We start from the raw sequence: 13,162 nt of genomic DNA, 5'->3' as shown, positions 1-13,162 counted from the left end.
CCCCGCCCCGGGAACGGTGACTCACCAGGGCGTGGATCCGCGTCCCGCAGCCGCCGCGGTGCAGCCCCAGCCCTCCCCCCGCAGCCGGCAGAGGCACAGCCCCAGCGCCGCGCACTCATTGTTCCGCCAGCTCCAGGCGCTATGGACGAGATAGACCAGTCGCCCCTGATCTCCTCCTCCTCCTCCTCCGGGCCAGCGCGGCCGCAGCAGCCCCAGTTCAACTACCAGTTCGTGCTCGACGACGAGAAGGAGGAGGAGGAGGAGGAGGAAGAGGAGGACGAGGACGAAGACTTCGACGAGCAGCTGGAGGTGATGGAGAGGAAGCCCGCCGCGGCTCCCCCCGCAGTTCCTCAGGAGCGGCCGCCGCAGCTGCTGGATCTCGGCGGCCCCACCGAGCCGCTCCGCCCCGCCGCTCCGGAGCCACCGCAGGCCGGCTGGAGCCCCCCGGGAGCCGTCTCCTCCTCCTCCTCCTCCTCCGCCGCCACTACGCCGTCCCCCGTGCAGGACCAGCTGTCGGCCCCCGCTCGGCCCGCTCAGCCCCAGCCGCTCAAGCCCGAGCCGGCCGCCGCCGCCGCACCCCGGAGAAGAGGGTCCTCCTCCGGCTCGGCTGGTGAGTGCCTCCGCCCCGGGGGGCCGAGCGGGGGCTGGGGGCAGCGGTCTTCCCAGCCAGGCGCCTCCGCCCGAATCGCTCCGGTGCTGGCTCATCGCTGCCCCGCCGGGCGGTTCCCTTTGTCTGCCGGCCCTCGGCCGGCTTCTGCGGCATCGCTCCCTCCCCTCAGCCGCGCCGGGGCGCGGCCCCCGCTCCCCGCGGCAGCTCATGCGGGAAAAAGGGCTCCCCATCCATCTATTTTCTATTTTTATTTTTTTTTTTTAAAAAATTTGATCTGTTTCCTTCCTCCTCCCCTTTGTGGTATGCTAATGGCGGGAGGGGTGAGGCGCCGCCTCGCACGTGGGCCGCCGCCTGGCAACGGCCGCGTCGCGGGGTGGGGGGGGCGCGAGCCTGAGGTAACGGCAGCGGGCGCGGGCCGCCCCTTTCTCCCCCTTCCCACCCCGGCACGAAGCCCCCCTGAGGCGTAGCTGAGGCTTCCCTCCCCCCGACTGCGCTGTCCAGGGCACGGCTCGCCCGCCGGGGCGGACCGACGCTGCGGGCTCCGGGGCTGGGCGTTGAGGGCGCCGGGCAGCCCTGCGGCGGGAGGCCCTGGGAGCGCGGGGGAGGAGGAGGGGAAATACAGATGCCTGTAATCTTACTCATTTTTAAACAAATCGCCTCTCTGGGAGGGGCGCGGGAGAGGAGTTGAGGAGCGGTGGCTGTTGCCTTTCTTGGACCCGGCTGGCGAGGCAGGGAGCCCGGCGGCAGGCCGAGGTGGATTTGCGGGCCCGGCAGAGCCCGCAGCCCTGCGGCCAGCCCCCCGCCTGTGGGGAGCGCCGCCGCCCGCCTCCGGACAGCGAGCCTGGGGCCTCGGGAGGGAGCGTTAAAATGGTGAGTGTGTGTGTGGAAGCACAAAAGGCGCCCAGGCTGCCGTAGGTGTGGCAGCGTTGGGCGAAGAATGTCAACCGCGCCTCTGTCTCCTGAGTGGCCGCAGCTAGCCACGGTGTCACCCGGGGCTTGTCAGCCCTCAGTGCTGGGCCACCTCGAGTTCCGAGCCGCGGCGGGGGAGGGAGTGCTGCCCCCCCCCCCGGGCGGTAGGCGGTGCTGCCGGAGTGTCAGACCCCTTCTCGCAAGGGTTAGCGCAGGAGCTGACCCGGCATCAGTCCTGTGTCGCATCCGGAGTGCGGTTGTGCCTTGGCTCCCCCTCTGCTTGTTGTAAAATACAGGAGTTAACGTGAAGTCATTAAACCAGTGAAAACGACCAAAGCGAGGTGCCTTATTGTTGTGATGGTGCGTTATTGTCTTCATTGCTATTTTCATATTGGTATGTTGCATATGTTTTAAAGAGGCAGGGTTTCAGTAATAACTTGGTGTCGTGGTACAAGTGAACATGACACTCAAGATTTGATTAAAAAAAACCAACATCTGGAACAATGACCAAAAAAGGCCTGTTTTTCAACCTGAATTTAATTTTTTGTGGGGCAGATTTACAGCACATGTTATTTGTATATGTGATAGGACTTCATGGTAAGTTGAGCTGTTCAGGTAGCTCTCTGTGTAGCAGCACACCGAGGAGATTATTATTTTTTTTTATTATTATTATTTATTTCCACCATTTGGAGTACAGATGATGACAAAAGCTTGCAACATATTTAAGAGGAGGGATCCTATATGATGCGTAAACAAATAACTTGCCTAGAAAAGTATTTCAGTCGATCTGTGGAAGGTTTGAGCAGAACAGAAAGGAATGAATAGAATCAACCAAATCTTTTGCTCTGAAAAGTAGGGATAAACGTATGATTTCCAGAGCCGATTTGTTTTTCTACTCCCTGACCCCTGAAGGATAAGGCAAGGAGCACAATAATTCCTGAAATATATCTTCTCTATTAGAGTAGAGGAGACCTAACCATGTGATAGTTGGGTAGTGTAGCTGAGGAGTGGTGTCAAAGAATTATTTTGTAAGGCCTAATTAGAGGGGACAGAATTTATTAGGGATGATTAATTTAGAGCTTTGAAGGGAGGATCATCGTCTTCAGGAGACTTGGTTTCCAAAGACAAGGTGTTGTAATGCATAATGCTCATCTAATGATGGGCTGGAATGTTAGAGGCTATGCCTGAAGTACTTGATACAAGAGCAAGTGTAGGGTGCTGCACCTGGGGAGAAATAACCCCCTACACCAGTAAAGGTTGGGGGTGACCTGCTGGAGAGCACCTCTGAGGACAAAGACCTGGGAGTCCTGGTGGACAATAGGATGACCGTGAGCCAGCAATGGGCCCTTGTGGCCAAGAAGGCCAATGGCATCCTGGGGGGCATCAGGAAGAGTGTGACCAGCAGGTGGAGGGAGGTCATCCTGCCCCTCTGCTCTGCCCTGGGGAGGCCCCATCTGGAGCACTGGGACCAGTGCTGGGCTCCCCAGTTCCAGAAGGACAGGGAACTGCTGGGAAGGGTACAGCAGAGGGCTGCAAAGATGATGAGGGGCCTGGAGCCGTCTCCCTTACAAGGCTGAGGGACTTGGGTCTTTTTAGTCTGGAGAAGAGAAGGCTGAGGGGGGATCTGATCAATGCTTCATTTCTTCATGGGTGGGTGTCAAGAGGATGGGGCCGGTCTTTTTTCAGTGGTGCCCAGGGATAGGACAGGAGGAAATGGGCACAAACTTGAACATAAGTTCCTCCTAAACATGAAAAAGAACTTCTTCACTTTGAGGGTGGCAGAGCCCTAGAACAGGCTGCTCAGGGAGGTGGTGGAGTCTCCTCTGGAGACATTCAAACCCCCCTGGACATGTTCCTGTGCAACCTGCTCTGGGTGGACCTGCTCTGGCAGGGGGTTGGACTAGATGATCTCCAGAGGTCCCTTCCAGGCCTGTTTCGTTCTGTGTGATACTACTAGATGAGAAGAAATTGTTTTGATGAAAGCATTGCCTAGTTTTGTCATGAATACTTTGGTCCTCTCAGATGCTTTTGAACATCAAGTATTTTTTATAGTTTTGTATCTAGCAGTTGGTGTTAACACTATCCCAGTCAAAATATTTAACTTGAGTTCAAATTAGTTCACTTTCAGTCTTGCTGTGAAATTGGCAAAATCAGATTGATGCCTGCAGACTGGTGTGGATAGCCACGTCTTTCTGATGGTTCCCTCTTTTCTGAGGAGTTATGGTTTCATTTACTTTCAGTTCTGTTGTATGAGTTTAAGGTACAACCGAAGAATTGCAGTTCACAATCTAGAAATTTTTAAAATGTTCCCTTTTCATATTTAAAATCCAAGGCTTTGCTTTAGTGGGGATTTGAGGCAAATAACTTTGGAATTCTATTTCCAAGAGAAGGAGAAAGTAGTAATGCCTGTAGCAAGTATGCAAAGAATAGGAGGGATTCTTTTATCTGCAACAATAGGCCATGGTGCTGCTTTTTGTCAGTATAACAATAGAGAAAATGCATGGACTACTTGATGGCCCATTACAATGTCTTATTTGTATATCTGGAGGTGTTTTAATAAGTAAATCTTTGCTATTAGTTAAATACTTAGAGTATTCAGTATCATTGTATATAAGAGACTGTGACATAATTATATCTAATGTGAGTCTCTGGCTATGTATCAGCAGCCTACCTTCTTAAGAGCTAATATAAATATTTGCTGGAGAAGAAAGCAAGTAAGAGGACTGCAGTAAAACTTAAGCTGTCCTGGACGCTTTTTTTTTTTTTTTGCTACTCACTGTTACGTGGGTAGCAAAACCTACAATTCTTGAAAGATTACATAAATCTATTGATTACCTAAATTTACATACACTGCAAAGAGAAGTAAATTTGAGGTAGGTGTACATGGTAAAAATAATGCACTTATTTTGGACAGCTAGTGAAGAAAAAAAAAAAAAAGATTACCAGTAAACTATATTGCTTTTCATCTTTAAAGCAGGATCTACCTGCTTTTAAAGGGAGGTCATATATCACACATAGACACATACAGAGGAGTTGTGTGGATTTTAAGGACAGAATGCAGCATGACTTGGAAAAAATATAGCTGTCCTTGAACACCACCATCAGTGACTTTCATTTGTACTCTTTATTTAAATATGTTGCTGCTGATCCTCAGTGTTTCTTTGAGCTGTAAGACCCTTTCTCTTCCCAAATGTAGTCAGTAACCTTGTAAGGGAAGTGGTCATAACCTAGGTATATCAGAAGTAGAACGTAATTTTTTTTCTATTTCCATTATAGCGACATATGTTGAGAGAGTAACCAGCAATTTGACTGGTACAGTCAAAGCTAGTATCTTCATTTTTGTATTCTGTGTGCCCATCTAGGTGAGTTCAGCAAGGGATCATTTTATTTATTTGGTTTCGGTTATTGTCATGTGCATGTGCAGTGTCTAGCACAGTGGGGCCTGTTTTCAGCTAGTATAGGAGTTTCTAAAGCAAACCAACTATTTCTTCTGTTAACCTGAAGTATGTGCAAGGTTAGTCCTGCCCAGTTTGATAGTATATTTACTTTGTGTGTGTATCCTTTGACTTGCTTTCCAGGATAACACCACACAACTTTCACTTGCCATGTAATGGTGTAGTCCTCAAGGAAGTTTTGTATTGCGTTGGGAGTTTTCCCCTTGGAGATGAAATCCTACAAACCACAAGTTAGGAGCCAGCAAAGAACTACTGGTTGTTTGCCCTTTTTTTTCCCTTCTTCCCTATCTGTACCTAAGAAAGTTTGCAGCACGTCTACAAAGTGATGACTGTCTTGTCCACCCTGTTGCATCACCACTGGTGAGTGCTGGACCTCTTTCTTATCTCACAGATAACCGCTAACAACAGCACTCCTATAAGTTGAGGACACTTAAGCCACCCAGTCCGTTGGTTTTCTTTTGCTGACTGGTACAAAGTTGCTAGGAAAGTGTCAAGTCCTTTTGCAACAGCTGATCTGTAGCTGGGTTAGGAATGAGTGGCTGTTGGACTATAAAGGCTCAAGTGACTCAAACTTTGCAACTCAGGAGGAGAGAAATGAGCTGTGGTTGTTGGCAATTGGTATGGTGAAAAGACAATCTTAGAGTAGATCTGTGGTTGGAAAAATACATTTCTAAGTGGCTTGCAGATGCGTCTTCTGTTATTTCAGCACTTTTCTAGTATCACGTTCTGGCTGGTGTATTGTGAGGATGTTGTTTTCACTCCTTCCTCTTCATCCACTGCCTAGGATGGGGAGGATGAGGATTTCGGAGAGCACTAAGTAGCACTGGCTACTTAGCAGAAGGCATAGAGGTGTCATTCTTCTAGCCCTGGAGACCAATTTTCCCATGCTGTTAGAATCCTGTGGGGTCTTTGCTGCTTGCCACCTGATTTTTGAGAGAGGTTAGTGGCTTTGATGGCCTGTTTTAATGTCTGTTTTGCCACACTGAACTGCTTGGTCACTCTCATCAAATTAGTCTGGCCTTTGTGAGCTGGGAAGGTACTAGAATAACAAATAATTGACCTACAGCTTGAGGCATGCCTTGGTATGCTTGAGTTATGGTTTTGGTCTCTTTCTTTCTGTTAAAAATTTGAATGAAATAAACCTCTTTTTGAGCTGGCTCGTTACTATAGTAACTACAAAGCTCAGACACAAAAATTAGCAATGCATAGTTCAATCTGAAAATGTCCTTCGGGTTCTAGATACTTTGTAAGCAAGGAAATAATTCCTGGTCCTTTGCTGGCTAGAAAATGTGAAGTGAAGTATAGCTTACAAATAAATTGTCCTGAGATTCTGAAACGCTTATGCATGAAGTAGGAGGAAAATTGTGTAATTATCAAGCTGCATTAGAAATGAAAGAAAACTATTATTACAAGGTAAAAAATAGTGAACTGTGAGACCTATTCTAAGTAGAACAGTTGAATATGTTTTCATGTGGGTTTTTTATTTTGTGTTTTATGATCTAAAATAGAAATTAGTCCTGTTATGCTTTGGAAAAGCTGCATAAAGTTATAACGTTTTCTACCCTTTAAGACTGGCAGCACAGTACAGCTAACACTGACATCACTGAACTACAGCCCTGTGACACGCATTTGGTGGATAACTTTTTAAATTGGTATTTCTATCAATAAGAACTATTACAACAGCAATAAAATAATGGGCTTATTAATATTCACAAAGTCTGAAAGAATCAAATTATCTCAGTAGAATGTTTTTATCTTTCAAGTGGAAATAATCAATCTGCTGCTAACTGTAGCTGTCAAAATATGAAGATTTTAAGTTGGAGATGGTTTTAAATGACTGCTCTTCCTCATGGTTTTTAATGGGTTTGTCTCCATTTACTGCTCTCTGATGTATGAAGAAAGAATACATTTTTTTCACTCCCCCTCCCCTCTGTGGAAGTGTTAGGAATAGGCTGCCCAGGGAGGTGGTTGAGTCACGGTCCCTGAATGTGTTTAGGAGTCGTTTAGATGTGGTGTTGGGGGGGATATGGTGTAGGGGAGGACTTTGTAGAGTAGGACTGATGGTTGGACTCGATGATCCCAAGGGTCTTTTCCAACCTGAATGATTCTATGAATACCAGTTTCACCCTCCCTGATTTTGCTGGAAGGCTTGCTTTGTATCTTAGGAATGTACTGTGAATTTTTACTTGCAATTTTTAATGAACATGGCAATCACGTCATCAATTTCATCAGCTAGGAAGAACATGTTAATTAAGATTTCTTTATATTTATCTCAGTCCTGTGTCTTATTTGAACTTTTCTGTTTCCACTTAAAAATGTTCTCAGCCTGTTAGGTGCTGCTGGTCTAATGTCAAAATCCTACTGGTTTGTGACTGTTTTTCTTGAACTCTGCTATTCCCTCTTTTCTGACAGAAAATAAAATTCCTTAATGCTTGTCTATCTCTGTTCTTTGTGTGAAATACGGAATACTGGATACTGCCAGGTAGAACAAGTGAAAGAGTATTTGTGAGGCCTTCAGAAGCAGGTTGTAGCTGCAGAACTGAAAGGAAAAGGAAGAAGCAAGGTCAGGAGGAAGTAGAAAGATGTACGTGGTAGGGGTTGAAGAAAGGTCACTTCTTTCTTGGTCTTCAGCCTGGTCTTCAAGCATTTCTCCGGCTTGAGAAATGCCACTGAAAGGGCAAAGCAATGCATTTCTAGTGTTTTAAACCCAAGTTTTCTTTAAAAGACCACATTGTTAGATAAGAAAATCAGTTTTCCCATATGAGTTGTATCTAAGTGACAAAAATTTGAAGTAGATGGCTAAAACCTGTATTGATAAAAATCTGTTGCAACCCAGGAAGTAGAGCTGCCTGATATCTGATCATCTCTGTTGAAGAAGAGGACATCAGGACACTGTGTGCAATCTTCGTGCTGCTTTACCCATTTCATTAAAAGATATTATTACACAAATGCTGATGGCTGTAATGAATGTCCATGCACTTTTTTTACTTTTTCGAGATAAAGATATCTTATGTATCTATTTGTTTTTATTTTACAGTTATAAGCTCTTTATATCAGAGGCTTGTCACACAAGGTAATGTGTTGGGAATAGATGCTAAAAGAAATCAGTAACATCTCTTCTCCAGTCTTTAAAAATTAATTTAGCTATTAAATATATTCTTACAATGATAAAGTTGCTAATCTAAATGCTGCTTAATTTGTTTAATTGTGGGGAAAGCAGAAAAAAATTCCACCTTTACAAATCGGTGAAAGGGAATCTTATGATTGGTATAATCTTTGAAATTAAATTGGATAATGTCTGCATAATGATAGGATTTTCATGGCTCTTTAGACTTCCTGTCTTTGAGTAAGTTCTGGTGTAATTATTGTATTTGGCACTGCCAGAACCCAAATTTCTGTTTGCTGCTTTAACACATGGTTAAAGAGTCTAGGTCTTAAGGAAGAGTTATTTAGTTTTTAGAGGAATTGGCAATATTTGTAACTGAAAAAAAAATTAGACAAAGACTGAATACTTACCTTTAAAGTCATATCTAGCTGGGCACATGCATTTGCAGCTAGCTAGATTGTTTCTTTCTTTCTAATTAAATATATTAAAATAATTTAAATTGGTGACTGTAAATGCTGGATGTGTGATTGTGCATATCTGAGATTTGTTCTAAATTCATTATAAGCTTTACTTTTAAATACATTTGTGATTGTGAGGAGGGTATTTCAAGCCCCCCAGAGATGGGCTGTGAACAGTTGAAATTGATTATTGTGGCCACCTGACTTTAATAAAAGGAGGTATTTACCCACCACCTGATGCTAACTCTGTAAGGAGACAGAAATTAGGTGATTACTGTCAATTGACACACTGTGGGGAGAAGCCTTCAGGGCACAGATAATCTATGTACCACTTTTGTAGCACTTACTCATCCGTGAGCTTGGTTTATGCTCAGAAGCCAAATAGTTTATCTTCGTTCTTCAGAAGATTTAGCTTTCCTCTTAGTGAGCCACTGTGGACTGCTGATCTGTGATAGGTATGTGTGTCCTGTTTCTGAGAATCCCTTGTTCTCTTGTTATACTTGGTATAAGAATAATGAAAAGTTTCTTTGGAGCTGATGTGACTTTTTTTCTTTTTTTGGTTTACTTTTAATAACAAAATATGCCACACAAAATTTTGTCCCTGCTCTGGAGGGATACAGTAACACTCATATGGATGAGGGACTTTGAATAGGAAGTGACATCATAGAATCATCCTCTGAAATGACAATTGGATCCTGTCTGTAGTGTTATTGATCAAAATTTTTGGTTGCAAGAGTGAGGTGAGACTGGCAGTTATGTGCCTGGCCTCTTAAAAACACCCTTGTAGTGGGTATTTATTTTGGCAATCTGGGAATTGTAATGGAAGGAGTTCTAACAGAGCTAGAATCAACGTATCTTCCTTATCCATCTATTCCTGCTTTGGTTGGCAGTTGGGTATTGCAGGGGAGTGGTGCAAGTCTGTCTTGCTTTTTACTCTGTAGCTGATCAGAAGAAGATGAAATGGCATATACCTTACCTCTGTCATTGTACGGTTTCTAGAATCTGCCTTGCTCAGCAACTCTCCTCAAATGTCAAGGTCAAGGGTGGTCATCCTCCCCCTCTACTCTGCCCTGGTGAGGCCCCATCTGGAGTACTGGGTCCAGTTCTGAGTCTCCCAGTTTAAGAAGGACAAGGGAACTGCTGTAAAGAGTCCAGCGGAGGGCTATGAAGATGATCAAGAGAATGGAGCACCTCCCTTATAAGGAAAGGCTGAGGGACCTGAGTCTGTTTGGCCTGGAGAAGACTGAGAGGGCATCTTATCGATGCTTATAAATGTCTAAAGGGTGGGGGTCAAGAGGATGGGGTTAGGCTTTTCTTTGGGTGCCTGGTGACAGGACAAGGGGAAACGGACACAAGCTGGAACACACACATATCTGACTATGTGGCAAAACTTCCTTACTTTGAGGGTGACGGAGCACTGGAACAGGTTCCCCAGAGAGGTTGTGGAGAGTCTCCCTCTCCAATTCAAAACCTGGCTGGATGTGTTCCTGTCCAACATGCTGTAGTTGAACCTGCTTTGGCAGGGGAGTTGGACTCCGGAGGTCCCTTCCAACCCCAACAATTCTTTGAAATGTGATTTTTCCAAAAGAGGAAAAGTTGCTGCAAGTTGGACCATGTAAATATGATACTGGGGGAAAAAAAAAAACAACTTGCTTCAACCAGTTTGGTTATAGATTTCTGCAGACAATGAAAAAGTACTTGCTTCTTGCTGGAGACTTGTATTTCCATAAACAGAATATTTAAAGCAGCAAGCATTGTTCAAAATGTTTGAGTGTTTTCTCATGTCATGTTATTTGAAATAGATGGAAGAAATCTGCTGTGTGATATAGTGCAACTTGCTCTGAAAATGATGTGTGATACTATTTTGCAGTGATTTCTATGAAGTCCTGAGATGACCTACAGCTGCCTTTGTTAATGGTCAAAACTCATGGATTCTTTTGTGATCTTAGCTCTGGTACTCTGAAGATGTTAAAAATGGAGCTCCTGTTTTCATGTAAATCTTCAGCAATCTCCATCTTCTGTAGCAGCTTGTATACTTTCCTCAAAGATTTCCAAGCAGTTTACAGTCTGAGTTTCCTAAACGGGAAACTTAGCTTTATAAACTTACACATATAACTAAAAAGAGCGAAATGAGAGAACCTAATTATTAGCTGTGGCTCTGCAGCTTGATCTAATGATGTGTAAAGATGCTATTAATAGTTAATGTCTTTATCTTGAATGCCTTAAATATTTTATGAAATGCCATATTTAGAACAATTGCATCATAACAGGAGATGATTTAAATGGACTTTGTGTAGGCAACTGCTTTTCTCAGGAAATTCTTGTGAAGTCGTGTGCTCTTGTTTACTCTGCAGTAGGAAATTAGGCACTCAAGAACTTGGCTCTCCTTGAAATAATTTAACTTCTAAATGGCCAGGTATGTTGTCCTTGGACACTTTATGCCAAGAGGTAACAAATTACTCATAATAATTTGGCATCAACACACAGGAGGAAATAAAAAAACAACTATGGCACTTCATCCCCATGGTTATGAAGTGAGGGTACTGCACTGATCCGCAAAAGTCTTGAGGTTTTTATAGTTCTTGAATCTGTAAAAGAGTTAAAAAAAAAAACAAAAAACTTCATAGTGGTACTACATGTGTGTGTTTTGCTTAGATAATGGTTTGAGATGAGAAATGCTGCTTGGGGCAGTCTCCACTGTGGACAAATTAATAACTTGGTGCACTGAAGAAGCAGACAGTTTCTCTCTTGTGTCTGTCCTAAAGGGATTGCTGCAAATGTCACTTTTACATTATGGACGACTCATGTCACAGATGCCATTTCTTTGAGTATTAATTTTGCCCTGTTTACAAGAGTGCTCTTCAGAATTGGTTTCTCATTGTGGTAGGTCTGTAAGATAGAAGTAGTCCCTATCTTGTTAGTTAGGCATTTAGCTCATTTTCTAAATATGCAAAGGTGGATTCTTAAACTTTATTTTTGCCACTGTTTTTTGTTTTGCTTTAAGAATAGCGTATGTTCTCCAGTAAACTAATCCAGGATTTTTTTTTTATTTTTCTAAAGCAGCCTAATACAATCTCCCATGAAAGCTGAACTGCGGCATGATGAAGTTTACTCTGTGTTTATATGCAGAAAACAAAATATTTAGATTTTTTTCTTTCTGAATGCTAAGCCCATACATAAAAATAAGCAGAGTATCAGAACAGCAAACCTGCCTTACCACAGACCTGCTGCTGATGCTTGGAAGGAGTCACATGTGAGAGCAGATGGAAAGGTATGTCAGTTACCAAAAATCCAGGAATGAGGGATAGAACGTGTTATTTCTGAGTTCTTATTTTCTGTGACAAGACTTAAGTCCTCTGCTTTCTGTTAGCAAGTATGTTTCTGGGGGGGGACGCATTTTTTTCATAAATGCTTTTCTTGGAATTGTCAGTTAACTACTTTTTTATTTCAACATTCCTCTCTCTCTGGAAATCTTTGCAGCTAACTACTTTTTCTTTCTTAGTTGTCTGGGAGATTTCTTATTTATATCTCTGCTTTTTATCCAAAACTTTGATATTAAATGTAAAGCTTTATGCTGGTAATATCAGTATCTTGTAATAACAGTGGGCAATCAGCAAAAATAGAGTTTAAAATGACACCTCTTTGTCATGCTGGTATCAGGGGTTTTTTTTAATCTTTAAACAAAAATGAAATCTATTTCATGTTAATGGCGCTTAGGTTTTAGCTGAATGCATAATACAAAGTTTGAAAGTATGAGAGTTCATGCTAATGAAAGGAGAAGCTACAGGGTTGTTTGTGTGTGGCTTTTTTTTTTATAGAGAATATTTAATTTGCAAAAAACAAAGTAAAATTTTAGAATGTTTTTGGATTAAAAGAGGACTGCAACCAGAGTGAATTACTTTGTGCATCACTTTGTTCTGTTGTTCCTTAAATGTTTTTCCTTTCACATTAGGGGCATATGTTCATCTATGTGGATATTTAAAAAAAAAAAGTCTAGGGGAGTGCATGTTGGTGAGCAAAACTGTTAACTTTGTCTCTTGTTAGGCATACAGCAGTCATCTGTTTGGTAATATGTGGGTGTATGTGTTTGAACACGGTATTTTAGTGAATGCTGTAAGATCACTCGAGGGTTGCGATCAACGGCAGTCTCTTTGGACAAAGCTTTGCTGTAGTGAAGGCCCACTTCATAGGTCAAGAAAGGAGTTTTGAAAATACACCTTCATTTGAAAATAATCTTGTTTGAAGCCTAATATATTCTGAAATGTTTTATTTGATTCTAGTAGTGGTGTACTACTTTCAGTCACCTAATTTCTGCTATTGATATGCAAATATGAAAAGCCACCCTCAGTGATCTGTCCTCTTCACACTAAGGTTTCTACTTCAAACATTGGAGGTTAAAATTCTTCAGTGTGAAGGTCATTGCTGGGAGATATGGTTTAGTGATGGTGTTGCTTTTTGTTTGTTTGGGTGTCTATTTTTGTCAAAATTAGGTTGACGGTTGGACAAGATGATCTTTAAGGTCCCTTTCAACCTAGAAGATTCTGTGGAAAAAAAAACACCATTCCTTTCACCGTGTCATTGGAATTACAGTTGGAAGAGAATGGATGGTTCATGTGCCCTCAGT

General features: G+C 43.3%; 1 protein-coding gene across 3 annotated transcripts in view; it reads left to right on the top strand.

Annotated features, from left to right (window-relative positions):
* The first annotated feature begins 20 nt into the window (after window positions 1-20).
* RTN4 (reticulon 4) overlaps window positions 21-13,162 on the top strand; it is a 48,877-nt gene continuing 35,735 nt past the window's right edge. For 2 of the 3 annotated variants that reach the window (XM_014962404.1, XM_014962403.1), the window contains exon 1: window positions 131-610. In XM_014962404.1, the coding sequence (XP_014817890.1) occupies window positions 142-610 (469 nt within the window). In that variant the 5' untranslated portion in view covers window positions 131-141. Of the gene's footprint in view, window positions 611-13,162 lie in introns of all 3 variants that reach the window. The other variant, XM_014962401.1, reaches the window with a different exon arrangement.

This window comes from Calidris pugnax, unplaced genomic scaffold (assembly GCF_001431845.1).
Source record: "Calidris pugnax isolate Ruff unplaced genomic scaffold, ASM143184v1 scaffold147, whole genome shotgun sequence".
Classification (NCBI taxonomy): Eukaryota; Metazoa; Chordata; class Aves; order Charadriiformes; family Scolopacidae; genus Calidris; species Calidris pugnax.
Note: the sequence above shows the minus strand (reverse complement) of the source record. Positions and strands in the feature narration are given on the sequence as shown.